We start from the raw sequence: 27,644 nt of genomic DNA, 5'->3' as shown, positions 1-27,644 counted from the left end.
GCTCTTTTGGCCACAGCATCACACTGGGAGCTCATGTTCAGCTGGTATTTGCCACGATTCCCAAATCTTTTGCAGAGTCACTGTTTCCCAGGATAGAGTCTCCTATCCTGTAAGCATGGCCCACATTCTTTGTTCCTGGCTGAATATGTTTGCATTTAGCCGTATTAAAAAAATCTTGTTTGTTTGCACCTCAAATAAATTTGTTAGTCTAAGGTGCCACAAGTACTCCTTTTCTTTTTGCGAATACAAACTAACACGGCTGCTACTCTGAAACCTGGTTTACTAAGCAATCCAGATTGCTTTGAATCAGTGACAAGGACCAGGTCTCCAGTTCACAGAGCTATTGTGGGGGAGGGGGCCTGGGAAGCACAGCACCCTGGCTCTGTGCCTCTCTGTCGTCTGGAGCTAATGACAAAGTGGGAGGCCGAGCACCTTGGCCTCTGCAGCCCTCTGGGAAGTCTTTTGTCAATTTCACTGGGCAAAAGTAAAATTGACTAGAGCTTTCCAGCATTGGGGCACAGCTAGGGAGCCATCATCTCAATTTTCCAGACAGAAAATTGACATTTTCTTGCAGAAGATACTGGTTTTGTGAAAAGGGCATCTTTAGTTGTAAAATCATTCCAGCCAGCTCTAGTCCTTACTACTAGTCCCTTGCACTAGCTAGTATGTAACTTTGAATCACAAAAGCTGACTGTGATATTTGATTCTACTTCTGTTTAAAAGAAAACTGAGAGCAAACATAGGAAACATAACTTATTTTGTCAAGAAATATAAGTTCCAATGGGAATATGCTTTCCAGCATGGCTATTATTATTTGTTAAGCATTAACAATGTACTTGGCACTGTACATGAGATTTAAAATATGGAAATATTCTCTGTCATCTGATCTTTCTCCCTTTTTTTTTTGTTATTTCACCATTTTTCCCATCTCCTTCATCTGATGATTGTGATGTGTGCTGTTAATGAGTCAGTTTTGGAGAAAGAGTTGACTTATGTAATTTATTCTCTAGCAGTATTTGATAGATGTTGGTTTGGACCTAAAGAGGACTTTAAAAGTTTCATAATCATATGGTAACAGAGTGCTAACATTAAAGTAGTGAAAATGATCCGTTTGCATTTATTCTAACCTTAATAGTTATGTCAAAATGACTAACATAATTAGAGCGTTTAGGTTTTTGCCTCAGAGCATAAGCCACAATGGAAAGCCGGCAAGTGTATGCTAGATTCTTCTGCACTCTATCATGTCTAAGATAGTCTAGACATATATTTTATCCATGTATTCTGTATTGACAGCTTATGGGTGGTGCCCTCTATTACCTAGTTTAAAGCATGATCCCGACTTTCAACCAGCAGCAATGTAAATGACTGATTTAAAACACAGTGCCATATAATTTTGCAAGACAGGAATGGGAAATATGTAACTCTTCATCATGTGGGATGATGTAATTCCATATGTTGTAATTGAATCCATTTTTTCTGCGCCACATGCATATTAGCTAAAACAGTAAGACATTTCTGCATTATTTCATTGTGGGCTAAATCTTACTTCCTTATTCAGGCAAAATTCAATGGGAGTTTTGCCAGAGTAGGATTAACAGAATTTCATATACTGAGATGTGAATTTATATTTGAGCAGAAAATTAAAGTAATGCTTTTATGAACTATTAAATTAAATGACACTTTTTCCACATTTTTTACTTAATGTGTTTAAGGGCTGGAAAGGGGGGCAAAGCTTGAATTCCCACTTCTTATCCTTCTGTTCAGTCCAACTCAGGGCTTGAATTAGAATAAATTTGGTGGTTATAGGCCACCACTCACATAATTAGGTCACTTCATCATTCATTGGATGAGAGGTCTTGGCTTCAGATAAACTCAAATCATAGCTACAGTGAAGCATGTGAGTGAATTACCTCTCTTGCCCTAAATAATGTCTTACCTTTCGGGTTAAATCAGAAGTCACTGGAGGGTCTTTTTGAAGGAAAGCAAACTGCATTAATTAGTAGCCTGATAGGTATATGGTTCACCCTAAGGCCCTGATTATAGACTAGCTTATATTTTATACCAGTGTAATGCCATTGATTTCAATGTCATATTTCCTGATTTATTCGGGTGAAAGTGAGATCAGATTTAGTCCAATGTCTTCATAGATATGAAAATTAATTCAGAAACTGTAGTAAATATGGTGCTTGTGTTAATTTGAAGAATCTGCAGGCACTTCGCAAACACTAATTAATTAAGCCTCATAACATCCATGTAAAATCTTCATTATTGTAAGGTACAAAACTGTCGATGATTGGTTATTATAGAGTCGTTCAGCTTTGATGTCCATTTTAATGAGCCCTTGTCATATCATTTGTTTTTCAAAGGAGCTGCATTCAAAGAACATTGCAAACCTGGAGTTGAAAATGTATAGACTAGAATATCTAAATATGACCATAAATAGTGCATTCAAACCATAAATATTTAAAACCAGAAACTGCCTAGGGCATTTTGTCCATTACTCAAGTTTAGCATTTCAAATTTAGAGTGCAGATCCCAAAGGTGAGCCATTCTAATATAATCTGATATGCCCATTAATTTATCCAGTGTTAAATGTTTCCAATGTGACCTTAAAAACTGAGGTTCTGTTTGCTGTCCTATGGCATTTTTCATAAGAGTATGGATTTCCCCCTTGTCTTTGGCCAGATTTTCCCTTTATCTCCCTCCTCCCTGCAATCTGTCATACAGAATGTGCTGCAACACTGAGCTGCTACCCCAGCCCTGGCAGCACTTGAGTGAGGCTGCATGCATATTGTTCACGAAGCACTTTGGGATTACAAACCCCTGTTCTTCCATCTGTTTATTGCACTTGCGTGTGTCTCATTTTAATTAGATGTTTAGAACGTCAGAGCGCTCTGTTTGTACTTCATGTAATGCAATGGGGCCCTAACCTTGATTGGAGCCTTTAGGTGCTACCATAATAAACGGTATGGATTGGTAAATGTTCATTCTTTAATGATGCCCATGGTATAGGAGAGTTATGTCTAAGGCTAAGATTTTGTTAGTGATTTTTAGTGGAATTTAGGTTCTTAGGTCTCCCTGCCACCCCCAGCAGCTGGGAGCTCTGGGGGAGCCCCCATGCCACCCACGGTGGCTGAGAGCTGCAGGGTCTCCCTGCCACATGCAGCAGCTGGGAGCTGTGGAGGAGCCACCAGCCACGGCAGCTGGGAGCTGTGGGGTCCCCAGCTGCCCAGCAACTGAGAGCTGCTGGGCCCCTACCAGCCGACAACCCCAGTCATGCTGCCTCGGGACTGAAGCAGAAAATGTAATGGAGGTCTCTGGAAGTCGCAGATTCCGTGACCTCAGTGACAAAATCTTGGCCTTAGTTATGTCCAGTCCTGAAGGGCAGTCTGATTGGAACTGAACTACAGCAAGTGTTTAATAATGTACAGTGACACTAATAAAAGATAGTTTAGGACACAAAGTGAAGGATACTGTATGTAACTGAAATTACTTTGGGCCAGGAGTATTGCCCTGAAAACAAACACGCACACACACATGTGCGTGCACACACACACACACCCCACTTCCCACTTTTAACTACCTTATACAAGACTCTGTTTTTATGCTGTTTACTAATGCACACCTTCTCTCCAAGTGTCTGAACAGTAATACATCTTATCTTATGAACTCAATTTCTCCTCCACTAGACAGAGCTTAGCTTTTGCTTTGATCTATAATAATTCAGTCCAGAATTATCATATATTGGAGGGGTCTGGAAATCTGTTTTGAAAACATTTTCATATTCTTTCAGCCTATGCCCTTATACGTTTACAGAAGACTTTTTAAAAATCATGGTGCTGAGTTTTGGAATTTCCTGATTAGAAGAATATCAGGATGCTGAGAATCCTCTTGCTTTGGTTGTTCTGCCCACCACTCCTTACTCTTAGCTAGTATTTGCATGCCTATATTATTTATTACTGTCTGCATTAGTCAGATTTGTGTTGAAATACGTGAGTGTGACATATCATACTAGGAGTTTCAGAAAGACTTCTTTTTCAGACAATTACAGCTTATAGGACCCAGTGTAAAAATGTCTGTAAAAGGATTTATGCTGTGGCTCAAAGTGTTAAAACTAAGAACAAGTGAACGATCATTGAAAGAGCTTAGTACAATTTCTTTGCAGTTAAAGACTTTTTTGTTGATTAATATTTCTATTTATAAATATCTTTTTTTAACTAACAGAACTGAACACTAATGAATCCCTCCATAGAGAGGGTGCCACAGAACATTTAGGGGCAGGGAGTGATTTTATTTGTGCCTTGTTACCGTGCTGATCATGTTGTATGTAGATAACAAATAATAAATTTAATCACTCCAAGTAGTTTTTAATGGTACCTGCTGTGCATGCAAGCAAGTATGAGTGAGTGTGTGTGTGTATGTGTATATATATATATATATATACACACGTGTAATATATAGTACAATCAAATAGTAACGTTTATAAAGAACTTCCACTTCATTTTGAATGAAAGATGCTATAGAAATATAAGATCATTACCATCAATGGCACCAATTCAGCAAACCACTTAAGCAGATGCTTAAATCCATCCCATTCAGCAAACACTGAAGCACATAGCCACATCTTTTAAAAACTTTGATAAAGCTGGTACCGGAGCTTACTGGTTTCCATGATCTGATGAAAAAGAAAACAAAATTTATGAAACATTACTGGCATGCCAATGCTTAGCTGTTGTTTGAGACTAAAACTCTAGAATAGTGACAACTAGATTTATTTTTTGGTGGCAAAGAGAGAGTAAACTTTTTAAAATAATAAGATAGTACACATTGTTGGGATCATGAATAAATTAATATGATTCAACAGTGTCCCCATAAAGGAAAGATAAACTGGTGCTTACTCTCTAAGAGATCAGTAAGATAAATTGTACAGGAAATATAGAAAAACAAGGGTGCTTCAGGCACGCCATATCAAATGTATAAAGATTTTTCTTTACATTTGCTCTGCAAGCCATCTTTCTTAACTGGAAAAGTACCTGGAAGTTTAATCTTGATTATTGTCAACATTTTCTGAAAGCTGCAGCCAAAACAGTAGATGAGTCTATATTAATAAGCAGTTTGGGAGTAAATGCTACAAAATTTGATTCCAGATACATAATTGGCATACACTACAGGTAAAAATTTCAAAAGCACCTCCATGACTTAGAAGTCTAAGTGCCATTTTTAAAGAGTTTAGACACTAGAGAGACAACGTCTCATTGAAAATGTGAATGAAATACTGGACCCAGAGAAATAAATGTGATTTTTGCTATTGAATTCATTTTGGCCAGGATTTCACCCTTAGGGCAGAAGTTACTTTTCAAAATTAAATTTAGGCTCCTAAGTCTCTTAGGTGCTTTTGAAAATGTTATCCAAGGTGTTTATAATCAGTTACATATGATTTAACATATGTTTTAATTACACAGAAAAAAATCTATTTAAACAATTTTGGTTTTGGTTCTTTTTCACTTTTAAAATATGAATATTACTATTGTGTGTTAAACAGTTATGGTTACTTTTTCCTTCCGATGTATTTCAGGGCATTGTTGTTCTATAATATAAACACTTTGTATTTGGAAAATATGAATTATTATTCTATAAAAACACTAGGATCTCAGATCTCAGTTTGAAAATCTTGTTCCCTTCCCCTCACCCCAAAGTTCCTCCTTTCAGATTTATGAAAGAAAACATTTCTTTCTGTAAAAGGTTTTTGTATGCTAGCATCTGGAAGTGTTTATTTCAGTGGCGTGTAATCTATCTGTGGATTTAGTTAGCACCAGACCCCCTTTTGTGTACTCCTGACTTAAAATTTTTATAAATGATCTTGTTGAATTTGTGCCAGCGTGCACATGGTTTGGCTGATTGCTGCATATATCCTTTACCTGCCAGTCACCTTTGATTTATATTCCTTCCTCTGCTTTTGCCTTCCAAAAATGGTGCCACTGAACTGTCCTCTAAATCATCTTATTGGATAAATTACTCCAAGATTAGATGATACATTTTTGGCTGCTTTATGGACAGAATGCAGTCCTATAATCCATGCTTACCCACTTTCTGTAGAACCATTAGGAAGGAGCATTGGACAAGGGAAACTCAAGCTGTTGCTACTTGTTTATTACAAACAATTCTTTAAAATACTGTGCAAAATGCTGCAGGTTTGTGCAGTATTTTATTGGGATAAATAAATAGTGGAGATGACTTGTCCAGTAGTCCTCTCTGAATGGGACTACTCCTGAGAATAAGATCTATATGATCAGCCCCTAGCATTAATATTCAGAAGAACTGCATACACAGGATTTAAATTTAAAGCTATTTTAAAGCATTTCATTTGGAAAGGATTTAAAAGTCTATGTAGTATACATGACAATATTTTTGATTTTTAGAAGCTCTGTTGCCCTCTTTAAATTCAACAGCTAAACATTTTCAGGATGACAAAGGTTTTGTAAGCTTTACTTAATGACATTACTAATTTGGAGGGTTTTATGAAGTTTCCTGGAGAAAAGCAGGTGGCTTGGCAATAATTTAAAAGTTTCACTATTTGTGGTAGCGGTTTCAAGGGGTTTCATATTTCTAAAGAGAGAGACCAAACAGCATATTGCTTAAGAGTATCTGACACAATGATGTATCATTCTGGACTAAGTTTCTTGGAGTTCAATGGTCATTAAACATGTTGTTTGACTTTATATTACAGTTTCCCAGCTGTTTCTACTGGGGATAATCTTAACACTCAAAGAGAATTTAGTAATGAATGAAAGAGTTAGCACGCAGTGCTGATGAAACAGTAAGTTGCCTAGATAATTTTATTAAACAGGAACATAGATTTTTAGATAACACAAAAATGTCTTTTAACTACATATGAAAAGAACTGGCTCATTTTCTCTGGAGCACTGGGAAAGTATTTACAAATGATCTGGATAGCATTTGATATCCTGTGGGGACATTTAAAATTCTTGGATTGCACATACATCAGTGTCTTAACACACAACACAGTACGTGAATTGTTGCAAGCAGCATACAAGACTTCTAAGCAGTATAGATGTGGTCCTGTTCAGCCAGGAGATGTTGGCATAAAGTGACTCTGCACATGAAGTTTGCACTACAAGCGTGCAAAAGACCACTACTGTCATATCTTTTCACACACTTAGTGCTAGCAGTGCAAGTGCTTGTTTAGTTACATGTGTGCAGCATGAATGTATCTAATTGTTTATTTCTTTAGAATCATATCTCACAATAAAGGAACTTCTGATTTGGCTACTTGAGAAATTTTTTTAAATCTGTTAGGAAAAAAGAAGCACAGAGAAGATAGCTATAAAGTGCACTTTAGCTGCAACTCTCCTAGGAAACAATACAGCTCTTAATGTTGTAAACCATTTATAACCTTTAAATGTTCAGCATAGCCTTGTTTAAATATGTATAAATATATATATAGATAGCCAGTTTTTCATTATCACCAAAGGCTCCTTCTGGTAGTGTAGAAGGACCTTAATATGGGAGTATGTTACACTTACTCTCTCTTTAAGTTCCCTTACACTGCCAGTGTGATGTAAAGGGAGTAGTATAAATGAGAATCTGGCCTCAAGGTTTCTGTGGTACTAGCTCAAAATACACTGCAGCAACACAGATGCACACTTTATGTCTATTGTAGAGTAGTATAGTAATAATGAAAATACAGTCAGATGTCTGAATGACAGAGTAACTCAATTCTATACATTAGAAATTTCAGGAAGTTCTATCAAAGTTAGGTACAGAAACATGCACATGCTGTGCATAGATTGTAACTTACATCCACACAATGTGTACATTCTGGATATGCACTATCAGAACAATAAATAAATGTTAGTAAATAGCTGCTAAGCAATTTGAGAGAGATTCTGATGAAGAATGAAAATCATTCCTTTCTTGCCATTAGTTAGGAAAATAGTCTAGATTCCCTGTTATTTTTGTATTTTGGGGGATCTGTTAGTCCCTGTTAGTCTTAGGATAAAAACATTACGTACTTGGACATCAATGGCTGTTAGCCAAGGTGACCAGGGACACATCCCCATACTTTGGGTGTTCCTAAACCTTTGACTGCCAGAATATAGGACTGGGTGTCAGGGGATGGATCACGAGATAATTGCCCTCTTCTGTTCATTCCCTTTAAAGCATCTGGCACCAGCTACTATCGGAAGACGGGATGCTGGACTAGATGGATCATTGGCCTGACACAGTATGGTCATTCTTATGTTCTTATGTACTGTTATGCAATACAATGTAGGTTGACGTAGTTGCAAGTCTGTAAAACTTCCCTCAGCTTCTCCTTGATCTAATGATTATTCATCTATATAGTTGTCTTTCTTTCTGAAAGATCCCAAAGCACTTTACAAATTTAAGCTACAAACAACAGTTAATTCATCCATTACTGAGATTGAGCCAGGTCTACGGTGAAATGTAGCAGCTGTGTAATGGTACACAGAAATGCCACAGAGCTGTTTAGGACAGGAAGTGAACAATTTAGTTGAAACAGCAGGGGAATTACAGAAACCTAGAATATAATTGCCTGTGTTGGAATTGATGTCCCTGTTTTAAGAAAATTCCCATGGAACCTTTAGTTTCTACAAATAGGTAGGAATTTGGTTTTATATCTCATCTTATTTCTAGGACTAGAAAGACATGTTGTACTTTTGTGTTGAGCTTGGTTACCTAAGGTACACCAACTCTCCTCAGAATCCCTAAAGGAGGAATACCAGAAAGTCAGCATTGTCTAATAGTTTTATAACAAATCTGTGAGACACAGAAGATATGTTTTATACTCTCAATTCTGTCACAAGTTGCTTTTCTTTCTGAGACTGTTTCCTCAGCTGTAAAAAAGGGATAATAATACCCACTTCAACGAGTTGCTGTGAGTCTTAATTCATTAAAGTCTACAAAACAGGCTGAGTTCTCCAGACAAAAGACTTTATAAAAGTGGAAAATAATCTTTTGTTGTTATGGTGAAAACCTTTACTGCGAATGACATCCCCAAAATAAAGTCATTTCTGGGTTTCCATTTTGAAATTCCTCCAGTTACAAATTTAATCCTGCAATGGGTTTTGCTTAAGAGACATTTACGCCCATCTGTGTTGCACTGAAAATTCCAAATACACCCATCACTTTGCAGGATCAAGTGCTGAATTTGGACATGGCTTTATTTCACAAGGCACATGTAAGCTGTAATGACACTTCTCCTTTCAGGCCAAGTGCCACTGAGAGATTCCTGAAAGGTGCTAAATTGCCCTCAACTATGACTGAAGTGGGATTTCAGGATACTCATCACTTTGCAGAACTAGGCCCTTCTTCTGTATTCTGTGAGCAAAATTCTGCCCCAAGAAGCACATGAAACCATTAGAAGCTGCAGCTTTCAGCACAAGTATGGCCACAGACGTGTCACCTTGCAAGTACTATATACACAGTGCTCAAACAAGTAAAATTCTGAGAAGCATATGGGTGAATTAGAAAGCAGCAGACAGGATGATCTGGTAGGATTGGAGCCTGTGAGCGGGTATGCTGATGTGACAGTGCCCCCTTTGGTCAGACAGAGCATTGCACAGAGTTCACTTGATCTAGCTGGGCAATCTGTCCTCTTCTGTTGCCCAAGTCTCTGTATTCTGGGCTATGAAGGGTGTGACATCCCCTGGGGTGCAATCTGGACTGTGAAACTGCTATGCCCTCCTTAACTCTCCTGCCCAGGCTATCTCCTACACTGCTATGCTAGTGAACAGCAAACCCCTTCAGATTCTGTTCACTTAGCCATCAGCATGCAGAGGCACACCAATAAAAGTTACATGAAGGCTCGCACAGCCACTTGTGAACTGTATACAGGGAGATGCCAGCAGATTCCCCCAACCCCCAGCCTTGCACCCAGATATATCCATCTTACTCTGCTCAAGACCTTGATCAATACAAGCTCATTAATTAGTTTGACACTCCATCAAAGGGTAGTGGACAGGCACCAGCCTCTGTAATCTGAGCAGATGCCCTAAGCACTTTAGACAAACTCTCTGGTTTAGATTAAACATCAAAATAAGTTTATTAACTAGAGAAAAATAGATTTTAAGTGATTATAAGTGGTAGGCATAAAGGTCAGAGTCGGTTACATAAGAAATAATAAGTAAATAGTACACGCATTCTAAATCCTAAACTTTATCAGGCTAAGCAAGATTTGAATCAAAAACAGTTTTTCTCACCCTACTGGACGTTGCAGGCAGTTTTCAGTTCACAGTTCATACTAATTAGAAAGCCTTCTAGTTAGCACCATCCCTTACATGCCCCACCCCTCCACTGCCCTTCATCTCCAGTTCAAGGAGACTTTTTTTGTCTTCCAAAGAATCTTGCTTCCAGGTGTTGAGATGTGGGAGGAGAGAGAGGCCCCTTGGTGATGTCACTGTCCCCCATTATACTTTTCTTCAGTGCTGGAAAAATTCATGCTGTGTCATGGGGCTAGGCAGCCCCCCTGTGTACCGTGAGCTGCTGACCATCCTTCATTATGAACTGCAAATTTTTGCTTGCACTTTTTGTCTATGTGAGGTTTGGCGTGTAAGGCCTCTGTGTTTGCAGTTTCTGTCCTCTCTGTTAGGCTCGTCTGTGGGCGTTTCCCAAACGCACAACATGTTTCAGTAACAAACCTATAGCAAAATCTCATAACTTTATACAATGATGATACATACATTTTAACAGGATAATGAGGTTCATCAAATCAAGTCTTTTCAAATGATAGCTCACAAGGCGTGCTTTGGACAAAACATATAATCATACAGTGGGGGTGAATATGTGGGTACACGATGTACCCTCAGCTACAGTACGTCACAGTGGGTTTTCTCCTTATATTTGGTCCTGCTACTGAGGGAGTCTGAAAATCCCTTCAGTCCTTAAGCCTCTGAGCGGCCAATAGGGGAATCCAGGCCTGCCCACTTCACTGCGTTCCAACTCAGGGCCCTTAAACCAGGCAGGCACAATCAGGTGTTAACAACTCCTGCTGTACCCTGAGCTCCTTCCTACCTCCCTGGGTTTCTGTGGGCTTCTCCAGCCTTTAGATCCAGTAGTCCCCTCTCTGGGGTGTGGTCTCTGGATGGGTTCTCAACAGCTTGATGGAATGAGTTTCCTTCTTTGGGCTGTTTGCTCCTCTAGTAGCCATCCTTGCCCCTCTGCTTCTCTTATCCTCCCAGCCTCTGTGAGGCTGCCAGTCAGTGCTGGCCAGATGTTCCTGAACTGACCCTTTGGTTGCCAGGCCAGCATGTATATACCCCATGATAGAGCCCTACAGAACATGTCTTATGAAACCCTCATATCTTTTTCTTCCTGTTTGCATTCTCTTTCTTTCAACTTAATCCTATGGTGCTATCCAAAGGTTTGTTAGGATTGGGACCCCATTGCGCTACATGCTATACACAGAAAGATATGGTCCCTGCCACAAAGAGGTTGCAACATAAATAGACGTGCTTGTTAGCTCATCGGGGCAGGGCCCATGTCTGCCCATCTTTTTGTATAATATCAAACACCATGAGGCCTCATTGCTAAGTGGAGTCTTTCATGTTGCACATCAACATAATAATAGAATTCTAACCCACCAGGTTAGATAAATATAGATTTTGTCCTTCAGTGTAAAATGCTGAAAATGTTGTACTGCAACGTATTCTAAGGGTGAACGTCTATCATATTTCTGTAGTTTACACATTATCAACTGTAAAAAAAATAATTCTTAGAGCCTGATTCTTCTATCTGCTGCATATTTCTTTTTACACATTGCAAATGAGCCCTGTAGCAAATTGTTTTCTCTTCTCCAGAATAGGGCTAATTCGGGGGGCCAAATTACACACTTGGCAGTAGTTGTAAATGTTTCCCCCACTGCACCAATGTAAAATATCAGACTTTTGGCAGCTAAACAATATTTGTGAACTATGGGGGAAGTGAGTTTTTTCCCCCCTTCTCTGAACGTGGCAAACCAGTGACTTGGTCTACCTTTGTGAAATTAAAATTAAGACACTGATGTGCTTTTTACTTAGTTTAGGTCTCAATTCAGCAAATCTATTAAGAACACGCTTAACTTTAAGCCGGTGGCTATGTCTAATTTTCATGGGACGTAGGCACGTGCTGGAGCCTTAGAGATGATTAAAGTTAGAATATTTTGAAAGAATCTCAAAGTTTTTTTGAAAATTTTTTTTTTAAATTTCACTGCAACACTAGGCGGTAGTTATACATTATGGCTTTTAATTATTTACTCCCAAGTCCATCCTCTAATTAGTTAATATTTTCTGCCTACATCCCCAAGATATATCGATATGAAAAATTTGGCCTTTATGTGATGATGGGGTCTTTGGCATTGGTATTTGACATGACTTTAACATTATAGCATCAGGAGGTTGAGTTCTTGGTTTTCTACAACAAAGGTGTCATTGCAATTAAGATACTGTGCCTCGTGGGGGGAGGTTTTAAAGCCACTATAAGACCTTGCAGCATTTTTCTCTGTTTATATTTCTCTCATACATACAGTTGCAAAAGTACTTGCTTTAGGCAACTATTATATAGCTGAATATGAATAGTTTACATAACTGTCTGAGTAGTGTGTCACGTAGAAAACTAAAGTAACAATTTTATTTGTGGGCCAATTAATGAAATTAACATTTAAAAAACAACAAAAACTGGAAAGAGTAAACTTAAAATAAATCAACATTATTATTCCATCCACTACTTCAACCTTGATCATCAGTAGTGTCATAGTCAATAATAGCTAGACTTACAACTAGATCTCTGTGAATGAGTGGAAATAGCTGTTGGCCAGACTCTGCCCTGGCTACATGGTGGAACCCCTTTTGATGGTAGTAGAAGTTTAATGCATAAATCAAGTATAGTAAAAGGGCCTTGTTTATATAAAGTAGGTTTAGAATTCCCTTGTGGCCCCATTTTTTTTTAAAGTTTAACATTGAAATTATGAACATGCAAGAAGTCAAGAGTTAAAAATTAATATTTAGGTATGCAGTGACCCTTGCTGGCATGTTGATTTCTGTTTGTGATATGCGGAAGCAGAAAGTGAATTTTCTGAGCCATTAAGAAAACAGTTATGGATATAACACATCTTATATTTAGTTTACAGTAGATCTTTCAGCTTAGAAGGATTTCTGTTCTCCTTATGTAATTAATGAAAGAGTTAAAGGCACAGTAGTAGGTTAGGTTGGAGCAGAAAGGATACTAACATTCCTACTGTAGGAGAAAAGGGAAAACTTTTCAGAAATATCTTTAAGGGGAACAAGCATAAGGCTAAACAAGGAATGGGTGGGAATGCAAGTAAGACAGCTCAGTTGGGTTCAAGAATTTTTCCATCTCACTTTCCTCCATTTCTGATCGTAAAAGTATTAAAAAACCAAATTATACATCACATAACTTTGCTGTGGGACATAATTGTCTGCAAGTATGTTAAAGGTATAAGAACATAAGAGTAAAAGGAATTAAAGGTGGCACAAAGTTGAAATGAGGAGTTTAAAATGGGATGAAATCAAGAAAGGTACATATCCTGACTCTGCAGTCTATAAGACATTGAAATAGTTTTCCAAAGAGACATTTTGGAAATCCTACTGGCTGCTTTAGAAGTTTAGACATTTAAAGCTAGATAGGACAGAGCACTCGATCGTGTATTGTAGGGAACAATAATGCATTGTCACGGGGCTTAGACAATGTTGGCTGTTAGGTGAAATGGAGGCAGAGCCCCTACCAGGAATAACAAAATGCAGAAACTAAGAGAGTCAGATTACGTACTCCATCTCATTGCCAGTGCTGCATTGTTCTATATTATATATTTACTAGCATTACGTCCAGTCTAGTGTTAAAAGTCTAAAATGAAGGAGTTTCCAGTACATTCTTAGAGACTGTTCCACACCCAAATATATTTCACTGTCAGGAAGATACAAAGTTCCTAAAGTTTCCCTTCATAATTTCATCCCATTACTCCTAGTTCTACTTTCAGAATCACTCTGTAATAATTTCTTTCCCTCCTTAGTGTTTACACTCTTCAGATATTTATTAAAAAGAAAAGGAGTACTTGTGGCACCTTAGAGACTAACTAATTTATTTGAGCATGAGCTTTCGTGAGCTACAGCTCACTTCATCGGAAGCTCATGCTCAAATAAATTAGTTAGTCTCTAAGGTGCCACAAGTATTCCTTTTCTTTTTGCGAATACAGACTAACACGGCTGTTACTCTGAAACCAGATATTTATTGACTTCAATGGGGCCCTCCCTTATTTAGTTGTCACTTAATCACACAAGAGAGAATGTTTATTTTATTTATTTTTCAATTTGTGAGATGCAAATATTTACATCAGTTAACAACCACAAATTAAAACATAACTTACTGTTCACTCAGAAGGACTTTGAGAAACTCTTCAAAGCATAGAAGAAAGTTCACACACACACAACCTGCTTTAGGCAGAATCCTGAAATAATACATTCTGTACAACTTGGAATGTTCCATAAACACCCAACCTCCCCAGCACTAAATACACAAATACGACTAAATTTTCAAAAGTGACTAGTGATTCTGAGTGTGTCTGGTTTTGGTTGCCCAGCCTAAGACTCCTAAAAGTGGTCCTGGTAGTTAGCAAACTTGTGTTCTCTTGTACCAATAGAAAATGGATTCGATAGTTAAGGGCCTCTCATTGAAAACTTCCTGCCTTCAGAATTTAAGTCGTGGTGCCACAGAAATGGAGGAGTAAGCGGTGGGGGGAGGGTGTTGAATTTAACTTTTGGGACAGTGCAGGCACGAAAGAAATCGTTGCACATTAAATGTCTATATACAACTGCTTCTGCCAGCTTATTAACATCTCCACAGCTAAAAGAGGAAGATACCTGTAACTTGCTGGAAGAAGCCATATCATAGCAAATGTAATCTATATAAAGTAGAGTGCTGACACAGGCCTGGTAGTGCACTGAACGTGATGACGTGTTGACAGGATTGCCATTATAGATAATAACGGATTTGGACAACAGAAGAATAAAAGCCTCCAGGGATCTATATGTGTGTGTTATATAGGAGAATGTGATAAAACTGCCGGAAGCAAGCAATAGCCATGTGGAATTATTACAGTATGAGTAGCCTGGAAATGAATTGGGTGGAACTTGCTAGCCTTTTTATTTTGCCCCAGTAGAATGAACCCCATTCTAAATATTTTGGGTACAAGAAATATATTTAACACTGACTGGTCCTTAGAAATGTTTCTTAAGTTGGCATAAGGAGCAGACATAATTAGTATGGAAGTAGGGTACGAGCTTTTGAGAAAATGTATGTAGTCATAAATTCAATACCCTATTCTCAAAATGGCTGTGTTGGTAAGGAAGTTTGAATATTCTTGCTGTTGGGCATATAGCAAAATACAAATGCAGTGGAAAGATAATGCTTGCTGCCACTTTAAGAAGTTTTACGCTTGATAGTTTACTAGCTTATTGAGGAAAAGATCCATCTGTCCACAGGCATTTGTACAGGTCTTACCACCGTAGTATTTAGGTGTTTACAAATATTAACACAATAAGGTCGGTCTTGGAAGTAATTTCTCTGTCCAACTATGAGTGACTAGATGTGCTGCAATGATCACTGTGGGAACAGAACAGAGAAACTGGATGGCTTAATAGATTGGTAATGAACTATGAATCCCTGTACTTGTAGGCCACTTGTTCAAATCCTCCTACTTTGAAAGTGAATGCTAAATTTTCTATAGCTAAACAAGGCTTAATTTTACTGGGACTTTCAATTGTCGGGCCACACCAGAAGAAAGACAGGAGACAATGGATATGATTTAATTAGGCCCCAACTTTATTCACCTAAAATATCTGGAAGTACCCTGCAGTACATCATGCAGTACATCATCATTTCCACATAAAGAACAGGAGTACCCATGGCACATTAGAGACTAACAAATTTATTAGTGCATAAGCTTTCATGGGCTGCAGCCCACTTCATCAGATGCATAGAATGGAACATATAGTAAGAAGATACACGCACACACACACACACGCACACACACAGAGAGAGAGAACATGAAAAGGTGGAATAAGAGGCTAATTAATTAAGATGAGCTATTATCAGCAGGAGAAAAAAAACTTTTGTAGTGATAATCAAGATGGACATGGCTGCTACTCTGAAACCTGTCATTTCCACATAATATCGAACCTGATCTCAACTATCTTGTTGCGGTCTTCCTCAGCTTCCTTAAAGGGTGCTTTCTTTTAAATCCTTTCCACATAATCTGCAGCCTGGTTACAGCCATCCTGTATGAGGGTTAAGGGGGCTGTATGAGACGTACGAGCGCTGAACACCCATGGCTCAGCTCCCATAAGGAATGTTTCCCTTTAAAACCTTTTCCAGTTCATTGTATCCTATGACCGTATTCCTTCCATAATGAGCAGCTGCACGACATCTGTCACAAGGAGGTGCCAACAATTTAGATTGGCTGCCTCCTCCCCACCACCTGTCAGGTTCCCAGATATTCCTTCCTTAATATCAGACAAAAATATATCTGCTCCCCAGTCAGATAGGTGAACCCCAGCCTCCCTGAATAAATTGGGTCCCAGTAAGATATATCCAGATGAGTAATTACAAATCCTCTTGGTTACCTATGAATTTGGCAACCTCCCTCTTCATATACCCCCAGCCTTATCCACCCGCATAAAAAAATCCTGGATCTGCTCCAAATCTCTCTTAGCCTTGATCATCTTTTTTGCCAATGTGAAAAAGAATCACATCCAGTGCCTGCTCCATGGGCTGCCAAAGTGTGTACAAGTGGCATCAGCTTGTCTCAGAGCATCCCCATCCTTGACCTGGTCCCTTGTTCCCTGTAGAGCGCTCCTCCATCTATGCCAACTCAGAGCTGCCTCACTGCTGAGGCCCAGCTGTGAAGCTGAGGGCCAAATGCATAATTCTGTGCCCACATATCTAATCACCAATTCTGTGCTTGTTCTTGTGATCCTGAAAGAAGGAATAAATATGAAGAGTTTAGCTCATAAGCCACTGAATTATCCTCCTTAACAGGGAGCTCCAAAATTGTGTGTGTTGAATGCCACCATTGATCATCTTGATTTATTGGGCTCTCATTCGTTGTGCAGCGGATGTAACAATGCAGTCCTGAACTGAGTCACTAAGGGAATCTCAACAATACATATTCTTTGGCATTGCCATGAACTGAAATTTCCTTCTCCAAGGTAACTCCCCTCCCCATGAGGAAAAAGTGGCAGCTACGCGAAGCAAGTCTGCGCTGCTTCGACTGGGCAAATCTCAGTCTCCCCAATGCTCTTGCCCCTTCTAGCCAGCCAGACCTGGACCCACCACATACAGTTGTGGTGGTCATATTCTACACCTTTCGCCAGCACAGGCCTAAATTATTAAAAAATGACGAGATTTTGAATGTGTCCAATTTTGGGTACCCAGCTTGAGACACCTGAAAGAGGCCTGCTTTCAGAGGATGGGTGCTCAGAACTTTCTGAAAATAAGGCATCTTTCAAGTATCTCAAGTTGAGCATCCAAAAACAGAGGTTACTCATTGTAGGGTACTCATAGTATAAAAGGTAAATATTCTCTCCTGTTCGTGTTTGTTCAGGTAAGAAACTTTATCAGTTATAGTATAGCATGCAGGCAGCATTTATTGCTATGTATGGGAGCAAATGTCGCAGTGTACAGTATTATTTGATTCCCACAGTTTACTACCCACTCATCCAAATCTTCAATATACGATTTCCTTTTGCTGGCTGAAGTGAACCTTTATGTTTATTATTTTTCATTTTAAAAAATTGTTCCCAACTTTATAAACTTTTATTTTAAAAAATCAAATTGAGATTTTAAATATATTTTCAAAAAAATATTTTAGCTACAGAGTGGTGGAGCGGCACACAAACCTCTGTGGTCAGTATTAAACTCTTAGCTTCAGCAGTTTTGAAATGTATACCAAGAATAACATTGGCTTTTGTGAAATTCTGACTTGTATCATCAAAGCTGAGACACTATGATTGTAATAGGGATCAAAGCAGTTTCTTGGACACATGTTTTAGCAAGTTAAAAAGAGACTGAATTATTTCTTTTTTTTTTCTTTTTGCAAATCTATAAGACCACTTGGTAGGCTGGGCGCAAGCAAATATGTATTTCAATACAACCAAATCTAAGGTCATATATCTTGGAATAAAGAATGTGGACCATATATATAGGTTTGTATCCTGGGAGGCAGTGACTCTGAAAAAGACTTGGGGGTCATGGTTGATAATCAGCTGAATATGAGCGCCCAGAACAACACTCTGGCCAAAAAGGCTAATGCAATTCATGGATGCATAAACAGGGTAATCTCAAGTAGTAGTAGGGAGATTATATTACCTCTGTGTTTCTCACTGGTGTAACCACTGCTGGAGTGCAGTGTCCAGTTCTGGTGTCCACAATTCAAGAAGGATTTTGATAATTTAGAGAGCATTCAGAGAAGAGCCATGTCAACAATTAAAGGATTGGAACACATGCCTTATAGTGATAGACTCAAGGAGCTCAATCTATTTAGCTTAACAAAGAGAAGGTTAAGGGGTGACTTGCTTACAGTCTATAGGTACCTACATAGGGAACAAAAATTTCATAATATGCTCTTCAAACTAGCAGACAAAGGTATAACAAACTCTAGCGGCTGGAATTTGAAGCTAGACAAATGTAGATCCCATGAAAGCTTATGCCCAAATAAATTTGTTAGTTTCTAAGGTGCCACAGGTACTACTTGTTATTTTAGCTTTCTAATAGTAAGGGTAAATTAACCATTGGAACAGCCTACTTAGGACAGTGGTGGATTCTCAATCACTGGAAATTTTTAAATCAAGATTGGATGCTTTTTAAAGGATATGCTCAAGTTCAACCACAGGTCTTTGATGTGAGCGTCCTATGACCTGTGTTATGCAGGAGGTCAGACTAGATGATCTATCTAGATTGTCCCTTCTGGCCTTAAAATCCATAGGAATCTTTGAGTTATAGTTTATGAAGTAATGCAGTAGAACTTTCACTGCTATGTGCTCCATAAACTGTCAGCCTGCTTGTCCACATAAAGTGCAGGTTTATGGCTTACCAAATGTGAATTTGAGAGGTTCTGGTGTGTGGCTTTCATGTGACATAATTTATAAAACATGCAATAATAAATTTTGGGGAGTTAGTTTTGGAATAATAAGGTTCATTGTCTATTTATTCATTCTGGGCTATGTGGCAGATTCTGATCTTGCTTACTTCTGATCTTGTATTACTCTCAGAAGATCCGCAGTTGTCCCTGGACAGTTACTAAATACCAATAAATTGGATTTTGGGCCAAATGCACAGTTGGTGTAAATCAGTGTAACTCCTTGAAGTTGATGTAACTATGCCAATTTATACCAGCTGAAGATGTGGTCCATTGTTTCCATAAAGTGCAGTGTTCAATATATCTGCTCTGTTTACACATTGAGAACAAAACACGCTAAAACACCACCTTAATTGCAGTAGTGGAAATAGCAAGTTATTTCCATTCTTTGGATGTCATTGGCACATTTCCATTTTGTCGACATAATTAAGATGTATTAATATTAATCAGGTAAGTACCATAACTTTACCTAGTGGAAAAATAAAATAAAAAGGGATCATGAGAACATTTTTTCAATATCTGTTTCGATTTTAATACTTTATATTGTTGTGAAATGTTATAAAAATGTGTCATTATGTTATTAGCCTGTTAAAAAAACAACCAGCAACAGATGCTAAGTACCCTGATTTTTCTCAGTCTATTTATGGGGATGTTTTATCAAAATGGCTCTTTTAAAAGTTATAAAGATGTAATACTCTCCTAAATTAGGTCATAAATGCCTAATTTGGAAAACTAATACATTTTATTATTTTTCAAGTATGGGATTATGTATATTAAAATATGCAGCTGTTAGGAAGTCTGGCTTCAGTATAACAGAAACATATTGCATTATAAGATCTGTTAGTGTCTTTGTATACACACTTTATACATACACACACACAAGATTTCTGCATGTAAATGACTAATGAACACTTGTCCAATATTACTTTGGAATAACAGCTTCATTTTAAAAAACAATTAATATTTACAAAAGATTGAATATACAGCTAAACTTTGGAGACTGATTTGCAAACTGCATCCAATCAGGGCCGGCCCTAGATCATATGGCACCCCAGGTGAGGAGTGTCTTCAGTGCCCTCCCCCCATTTGTTAAACTTTTGAATACCTTATTTTTTATTGCATTTGTAGCCCATTTCATTACTTTGATGCACGATTTGCATGCATGGTTTATCCATGTCATATAAGACAATAAATTTGCATGCTAGCATCTCTAAATCTGTATTTATTCATGCCATATATAAGCAAATAAAAAAATTCATTTAGTCTAAGCTTATAGAAACTTTTTAACTTTAAGAATAACTGAAATGTACTAACATCAAGAAATTGAACTGGGCGCCAACATTGGGTGGACCAGTATTAAATAGTGTTACAATAGGTGACAGCCTTAGTATGAGCTTTCGTGAGCTACAGCTCACTTCATCAGTTACATCTGATGAAGTGAGCTGTAGCTCACGAAAGCTCATGCTCAAATAAATTGGTTAGTCTCTAAGGTGCCACAAGTACTCCTTTTCTTTTTGCGAATACAGACTAACACGGCTGTTCCTCTGAAACCAGCCTTAGTATGTTAACCCTAATCCTGCAGTCCAAAAGTCACTTTTCTCGCCTTTGCCCTTGCAAACTGAAGCACAGTGTCAGAGCGATCCAAAGACTGGCCAATGGCATTTTCAAGCGATAAAATAGGAAGCAAAGTCAGTCTCTTATGGCCATCGTTGATCAAAGATATGTTTTAATGAGCCTGACCTTCAAAAAGCTGCACTCACCACTCGTGACTGTAACCGGCACCGTGAGCGGAATCCTCCAAGCTATCCACACCTTAGAAGAAGTGTCCTTCAGCTCTGCATTGTGAATGAATTGGAGAACTTGGAGTGCCCGTGCTGCAAAATGTTGTCCAATTTTACAGAGAGGCCTTTATAATTGACATCTGAACAGTCCCCATGTGTCAGCATCCAGTGAAGGTCCATACAATTGTTCAAGAATGTTTTCCTGTTTGCTGGCAGCTTACTAAGGTCATACAAAAAACCCCGGGTCTTTTTGTGATGCTTCATTTGTCCAAACCTTTCTATTATGGGCACTCAAGCAGTGTCAACGAACGAGCAAAAAAACTCCCTCTTGAATTTTTCTTCCGAGTTTCCCCATCACCTCGTCTCTGCCCTCATAACCAAACAGTTTCTTCTTCCAATGCATATGAGTTTACTTGAGGACAGGCTTAAGTCCTAAGTTTTCCGCCATTTCTTTGACAGCAGTGATGGGGATCTTCAAATCTGTTGTCTCTATAGGTCACAATGAAATCAAGGCAGCTTCTCATCAAAGTAATAGTGGTCGCAATGTCCATCCACTGAGTTTGTAATGCCTTGCTTGCAACGTTTACTTGGAACAGCATATCATGCCAAATTGAAGTCAGTGATCTGGTTTGCCAGGCTTTGTGCCTCATGTTGGACTCCAGCCTTGGCCTTACGCTGTCAATGTGGCTTTCCCAGCGAGTGTCACTTAGTGGCTTCACAGTCAGATTTGTCACATTGTCCGTGAGGATTTTCCACTTGGTAGTTGATGCTGAAAACAGGACGTATATCGTTTGCAGTACTCCAAAGAGAGATACTGAATCTAAAGAAGATGACGCTGCATCTGACACAACCAGGTCGAGGGAATGGCAGCCAGAAGGCATGAAGAAATCCCTTGGATTCAACGCAAGGGTTCTGGACGCCACTGTTTTTTCCCTTCATGTTCGTGCCGTTGTCGGCAGTCCTGAAGTTTTATTTTATACTCATTCAGAACGTTCATACACAGTTTTGTTAGGCCTTTTCTGGTGGAGTTGTCAACAGACTGGAAACCGATAAAGCGTTCCTTTACTTGGATATAGCCATCCTCAGCATCAACAAAACTTACTGTAAATAACATCTTTTCACTGTGACTAATATCAGAAGTGTAGTCCATTATTATGGCATAGTCCTTTAAAAATCAATGGCAGTCTTCCCAATTTATATATTTAGGTAAAGGACTAAAGATTTTTATTCATAATGGGGAAACAGAAGATACAGTCCCTCACTGGAAGGAAATCCTGTCCATTACAATACATGGAGTTTCCTTGTTTTGTAGAAAATGTTGTAGGTATGTTCTTTTAAAAATAAAGTAATATGAAGAATCTATCTTAAACCAACAAAAGTAAGAAAATTCAGTGTCAGTATTGTCAGTCCATCACAAGCACATCTGGTCAGAATCAGTACGTAATGAATATGGCCCCGATCCTCGTGGGTGTAGAGAAACCCCTGCTGATTGGGGTTTTTTTGTTTGCTTGTTTGTTTGTTATTGATTGATTTGTATTGATGCTCCATGTGGGCTCACGGGTCCATCTGCCTGTATGAGCTTCCAGAATCAGAGCCTATATAAGGCAATCTTTGGGACATTTGCTGTGGTACTTAGTTAGTTGATTAGTATTCTGATTAAGTTTCTTTCCCCACATAGTCTGACAATATGATCTTAATCTGGCTGCAGAAAATGTCCTGCCTGTGCCAATTTATTGCCCAAAAGTGTGTGAGATGCTTTACAGAAACACACAAAACACACACACAAAAAACTCTGCCCCAAAGAGTTTACTGTCAACTTGGCTTGTGTCTTTTGTAGGTAGACTGTATATAATTTCATGTGATTTTACTTTTTGTAAATAGCGCCTAGATGTTAACATGATAGGAACTCAACAAAAAATAAATACCATTGTAACAGTTTCTTGTATTTGCAGTCTCAGTGCATATATGAATAAGCATCCACATAATGGCTTATTTGGAGGAAAAATGTAGTTAGTTATGTTTATATAGAGTGTGAATTGTTAAAATATCATGAACAAACTAATGTAATTTGTAATGATATTGGAACTGATTTGATCTCCATGTTTGAGATGGAAGAGAAAGAGGGATAAAAATGATGGGAAAAATCAGTAATTCTTAAAATCTGTCATTAACCTTTTAGTGGGCTACTTATGACATTAATGTAATGTCAGTGATTTCACTTCATATTTCATGAGGTACTTCTGTTGATTTCAGATAAATAAATATAGGTTTTGTGGGATTTATCATTTCAAATGTTAAATACATTCAAGCAGTTTGAGATATCATGGAAGATTTCTTTACATCAAAGGGAGCTGTATCCACACACTTCTATTTCTAGCCCCAGAGTTTTCTCCATATACACAGAAAGAACAGGAGTACTTGTGGTACCTTAGAGTCTAAGAAATTTATTTGAGCATAAGCTTTTGTGGGCTAAACCCACTTCATCGGATGCATGCAGTGGAAAATACAGTAGGAAGATATATATATACACACACACAGAGAACATGAAACAATGGGTGTTCTCATACACGCTGTAACAACAGTGATCAGTTAAGGTGAGCTATTACCAGCAGGAGAGGGGGAAAAAAACCTTTTGTAGTGATAATCAAGATGGGCCATTTCCAGCAGTTGACAAGAAAGTGTGAGGAACAGTAGGGGGGAAAAAATAAACATGGGGAAATAGTTTTACTTTGTGTAATGACACATCCACTCCCAGTCTTTATTCAAGCCTAATTTAATGGTGTCCAGTTTGCAAAATTAATTCCAATTCAGCAGTCTCTCGTTGGAGTCTGTTTTTGAAGTTTTTTTGTTGTAATATTGCGACTTTTAGGTCTGTAATCGAGTGACCAGGGAGTTTGAAGTGTTCTCCAACTGGTTTTTGAATGTTATAATTCTTGACGTCTGATTTGTACCCATTTATTCTTTTATGTAGAGACTGTCCAGTTTGGCCAATGTAAATGGCAGAGGGGCATTACTGGCACATGATGGCATGTATCACATTGGTAGATGTGCAGGTGAACGAGCCTCTGATAGTGTGGCTGATGTGATTAGGTCCTATGACGGTGTCCCCTGAATAGATATGTGGCTTTCTACTCTTCCTACTCTTCCCTTATAATCCTAGCAAAACTGACCCTGTCCACAATATGGTTATGGTTGAAACCATGGTCTAGTGCAGTTTTTCTGATCAGTGTGAACAGTTTTTTGTTTTGCTTTTCCCCTGACAAGCATGCTGGAGACTACCCTGGAAGCTAGTCTAGCATGGTCTAGTTGGTCATAGTAGCTGTCTTGTCTACCATCTGAGTGTAGGCTGGGCTTTTGTCAGGAATCTCAATTAATCCATCATCATTTGATCTCAGTGTACAATTAGGATAAAAATGTGATAAAAATAAGCTATATTGCCTATGAAATCTTCATCTGTGGTGGATCTGCTGTTTAAAGGTCATGCTTTTTCTGGCTGTCACGTTATACCAATGCTTCAGAAATTGTGAGTCACTGATCAATCCAGGGCCTCACTCAAACTAATCAGATTCTGGGGAGACAGCATAAAGAATGCTGTGAAGGGGCTTCAGCCCCAAGCTCAGCAGCCCATTGTGAGTGTCAGATGGCTCAGATCAGGAGTTTGCATGTCTGGAAAGATCAATATTGTGAAAACCTCGGATCAGCTGAAAGCCTCTCCAGGGTTTTCCTGAGGGAGTTTCGTAACAGACTGTTGCTTTCAGTGGGTGGATGTGCTTGTTGCTTCACGACAGCCTGATAACGTATCTTATGGCCCACCCCTTGTTGAGGCTCATTTCTCAATTTAGCTTAGCATTAAAATGTCCATAACAAAAACGTAAGCAGAGTGAAACTTGGTAAACAGTTTTTTCATGGCTCCAAGGTCATTTTTTTCAGATAGCTTCTCATGACAAATTATTCAAATCCGAATTGCTTGTTATGTACATTTTGCTTCTCTTTCATCCAAGCGTTGACTTTCAGGCATTAACACTTCAGCTGTGGATATTTTTCTAGGCCTAAATTTGGCAGATTTACTTTTTCCTCCCTGATGAAGATAGGAGTATTTCAAGATGTGTCCGTAGTCCCACCACACCCTTTGCTATGTGGCAACCCCTGCAGCAAAAAGGAGCTTGTTGTAGCTCCTTCTAGCACCTGTCACTGACGCTCCTGGGATTGCCAGAGGAGAACGCTTAGGAGAAAACTAAGGCAGTCCCTGGTGCCCAGGTCAGAATTTATTGCTGCCAGGCAGCAGAATACCAGACCTTTAATCAGCAGCATTCTCCGTATACCCCCAGACTAGTCATTTACCAAGTCTTTTGTCACTCTACAAAGTGCATAACTGTTCTTACACGTTTTTTTGAACAATGTGTTTTCCAGTTTGTATGGTGTATAAGAGCATTTTGGTTATAGTTCAGGAACTTACTTTCTTTTGTTGTTTTCAGAGATTTATCATCCCATTGTACAATAATGTGAACTCTTGTCTTTTAAGTACAGTATTGTGGGGAGAGTTATGACAAGGTTATTCTATTTACAAAGGTATATTCCCCATTTGAAATCGTGTAAAAAAAAAAAAAACATTTTAGCGCTGTTATTCACAGTCTGACTTGTTTGACAACTAGATTGATAATTAAGGGAGGTCAGTAATCAGTTTGGATGGGATTTATGTATTTAACCACCATTTTTCAGAAAGTACCAGTTAGTGCATTTACATGAGAAGGTATTATGATACAGTGGTTAAACTAAAGAAGTTAACATTTTCTAACAGTGACCAAACAATAGTATCTGAGGGTTTTTTGTTATTTTCTAACCTAAGAATGGGATGATATATATCACATCACTGTGGTGACATAGCCATGGCTCCTGTATGTGAGGTATTGTATGTATGTTTTCATAGTTAATGCCAATACTAATAATGCGTGTAATTACCATAATCCATGTGTTGTGTTCAGGTTCTTGTATTGTGGCATCTGAGTGCCTGTAAAAGGGGCACCATCAATTTGAAATCTAGCTGGTTCCAAAAATGTAGTAAAGTGCCACTGAGTCCTTTTGTCAATTTTGCTGTCATATTTTCCTATTTTTGAAAAATGTTTCTTTTCCCTTTTGCCATATGAAAGACCTGCACAAAGAGGAAACTCACTGTACAGGGGGAAAAGTGAACTTTACTATATAAAAAATTCTGTCAAATGGACAAAGTATGCAATTGGGGGGGAAAAAGATTAATATTTTTCCTCTATCTTTAAACTGCAGTTATTTTAGGTGTCCACTTATAACAATAGGTGGTAAAAGGTTTTTAATCTAGAAGCCTGATTTTTAAATTGATTTTTGTCCTTGTCATATACATAGTAAATATACTGAAAATTGTACTCCACGTGGATGGAATGCATATTGTATTTTTCTGAACAAATAATATTCATTTTAAAATGGATTTTAAACTATTTAGCCAAGAAACACACAAACAAGAATATTTCGTTGTCTTCCCTTTAAATAGTGCACATGCTAAAAACTGCATACCATAATTAGTGCACTAAAATACATATTTAAGAGGGTTAAAGATGATTGTTATAAAACAAAGGGCCTAAATACAAATTTACACAAGCCTCAATATGTATTTACTTGAGCAACATGCACTCAAATATAGATTTACATAGAGAAGCATAGCAGTGTGGTCTGCCGGGTGATCCGTGTCTCCACGCCACAGATTTCTCCTGTCTTCTGCAGGACATCCTACACTGCCAGCACCATGCTTACGGTCTCTGCACTCTTGACGCGGGTCGCCCAGAGGAAGACACTGGTCACCCTACTGCCGGCACCAATCTTCCTCCCACCGGCTGTCTCCTCGGCACAGATCCCAGCAGTGGGAGCAGTCTCCGTCACAGTACCGATCCCCCAGCCCCGGCACCGATCCCCCTACTCGAAGTACTGGACTCCTGTGGTGACAGTTAGCCATGAGACACAAGCTTTAACAGCCCCTCCATGGTCATCGGAAGGTATTTCCTCTGTTTAGGAAAGGAAATTCAACCCTTCACCAGCGTGAGTGGGCATCTGAGGTTGTGTTGATCTCCGTGATGCTGTCATGGCCAACCACCAGGCTCTCTTGGGGAGATACAACTTGAACTTATGGAACTCCCTCCATAAGTTCAAGGACTCACTGCCCCAGGACTTGGCCCAGGAATTTGGGGCACTGGTGGAGGCGGGTCCGACAGCTGCAAGGTCCTCCTTCCAGATGGCATAGGCACAGCTCCTGGTTTCAGACCACTGGCCTGTCCCAAGAGATGCAGGCCTCGATCTAGGATCTTACCTTTGATGGGAATGGTCTATTTGAAGAACAGATTGACACGAGGCTGCACGAACTGAAGGACAGTTAGGCCACCCTTTGCTCGCTGGGTCTGCATACGCCACAGTCAGTGAGGAAGCAGCTCCAGCCACCCCTCCCACCAAGAAGCCTCGATGGGGGCATGCAAGAAGGGATAGAGACATGAGTTTTGGTCATCGCTGCTCTTCGTCCTCCTGCTCCCCTGCACAACCTGGCCCGCCAAAGCCTCCTGGGGGCCCAAAGCACTCGTTTTGAGGGTGCGATCAAGAGAGATGTCCACGTCAATTCCCTGGATTTGCCTCATTCTTTCTTCTACCATCCCTACTTTTCGGCCTGGTTGCAGGTCACCTCG

The 27,644-nt window shown here is 38.9% G+C and overlaps 1 protein-coding gene across 20 annotated transcripts in view; it reads left to right on the top strand.

The window, feature by feature from the left end:
- Window positions 1-27,644, top strand: part of SUPT3H (SPT3 homolog, SAGA and STAGA complex component) — a 483,439-nt gene that overhangs the window by 419,104 nt on the left and 36,691 nt on the right. For 18 of the 20 annotated variants that reach the window (XM_048845697.2, XM_048845708.2, XM_048845709.2 and 15 more), the window contains one exon: window positions 8,182-8,245. The exons of the other annotated variants lie outside the window; for them this stretch is intronic. In XM_048845697.2, coding sequence (XP_048701654.2) covers window positions 8,182-8,241 — 60 coding nt within the window. In that variant the 3' untranslated portion in view covers window positions 8,242-8,245. The remainder of the gene's footprint in view (window positions 1-8,181; window positions 8,246-27,644) is intronic. 20 annotated transcript variants of the gene reach the window in all.

The sequence above is a fragment of the Caretta caretta genome, chromosome 3 (assembly GCF_965140235.1).
Source record: "Caretta caretta isolate rCarCar2 chromosome 3, rCarCar1.hap1, whole genome shotgun sequence".
Classification (NCBI taxonomy): Eukaryota; Metazoa; Chordata; order Testudines; family Cheloniidae; genus Caretta; species Caretta caretta.
Note: the sequence above shows the minus strand (reverse complement) of the source record. Positions and strands in the feature narration are given on the sequence as shown.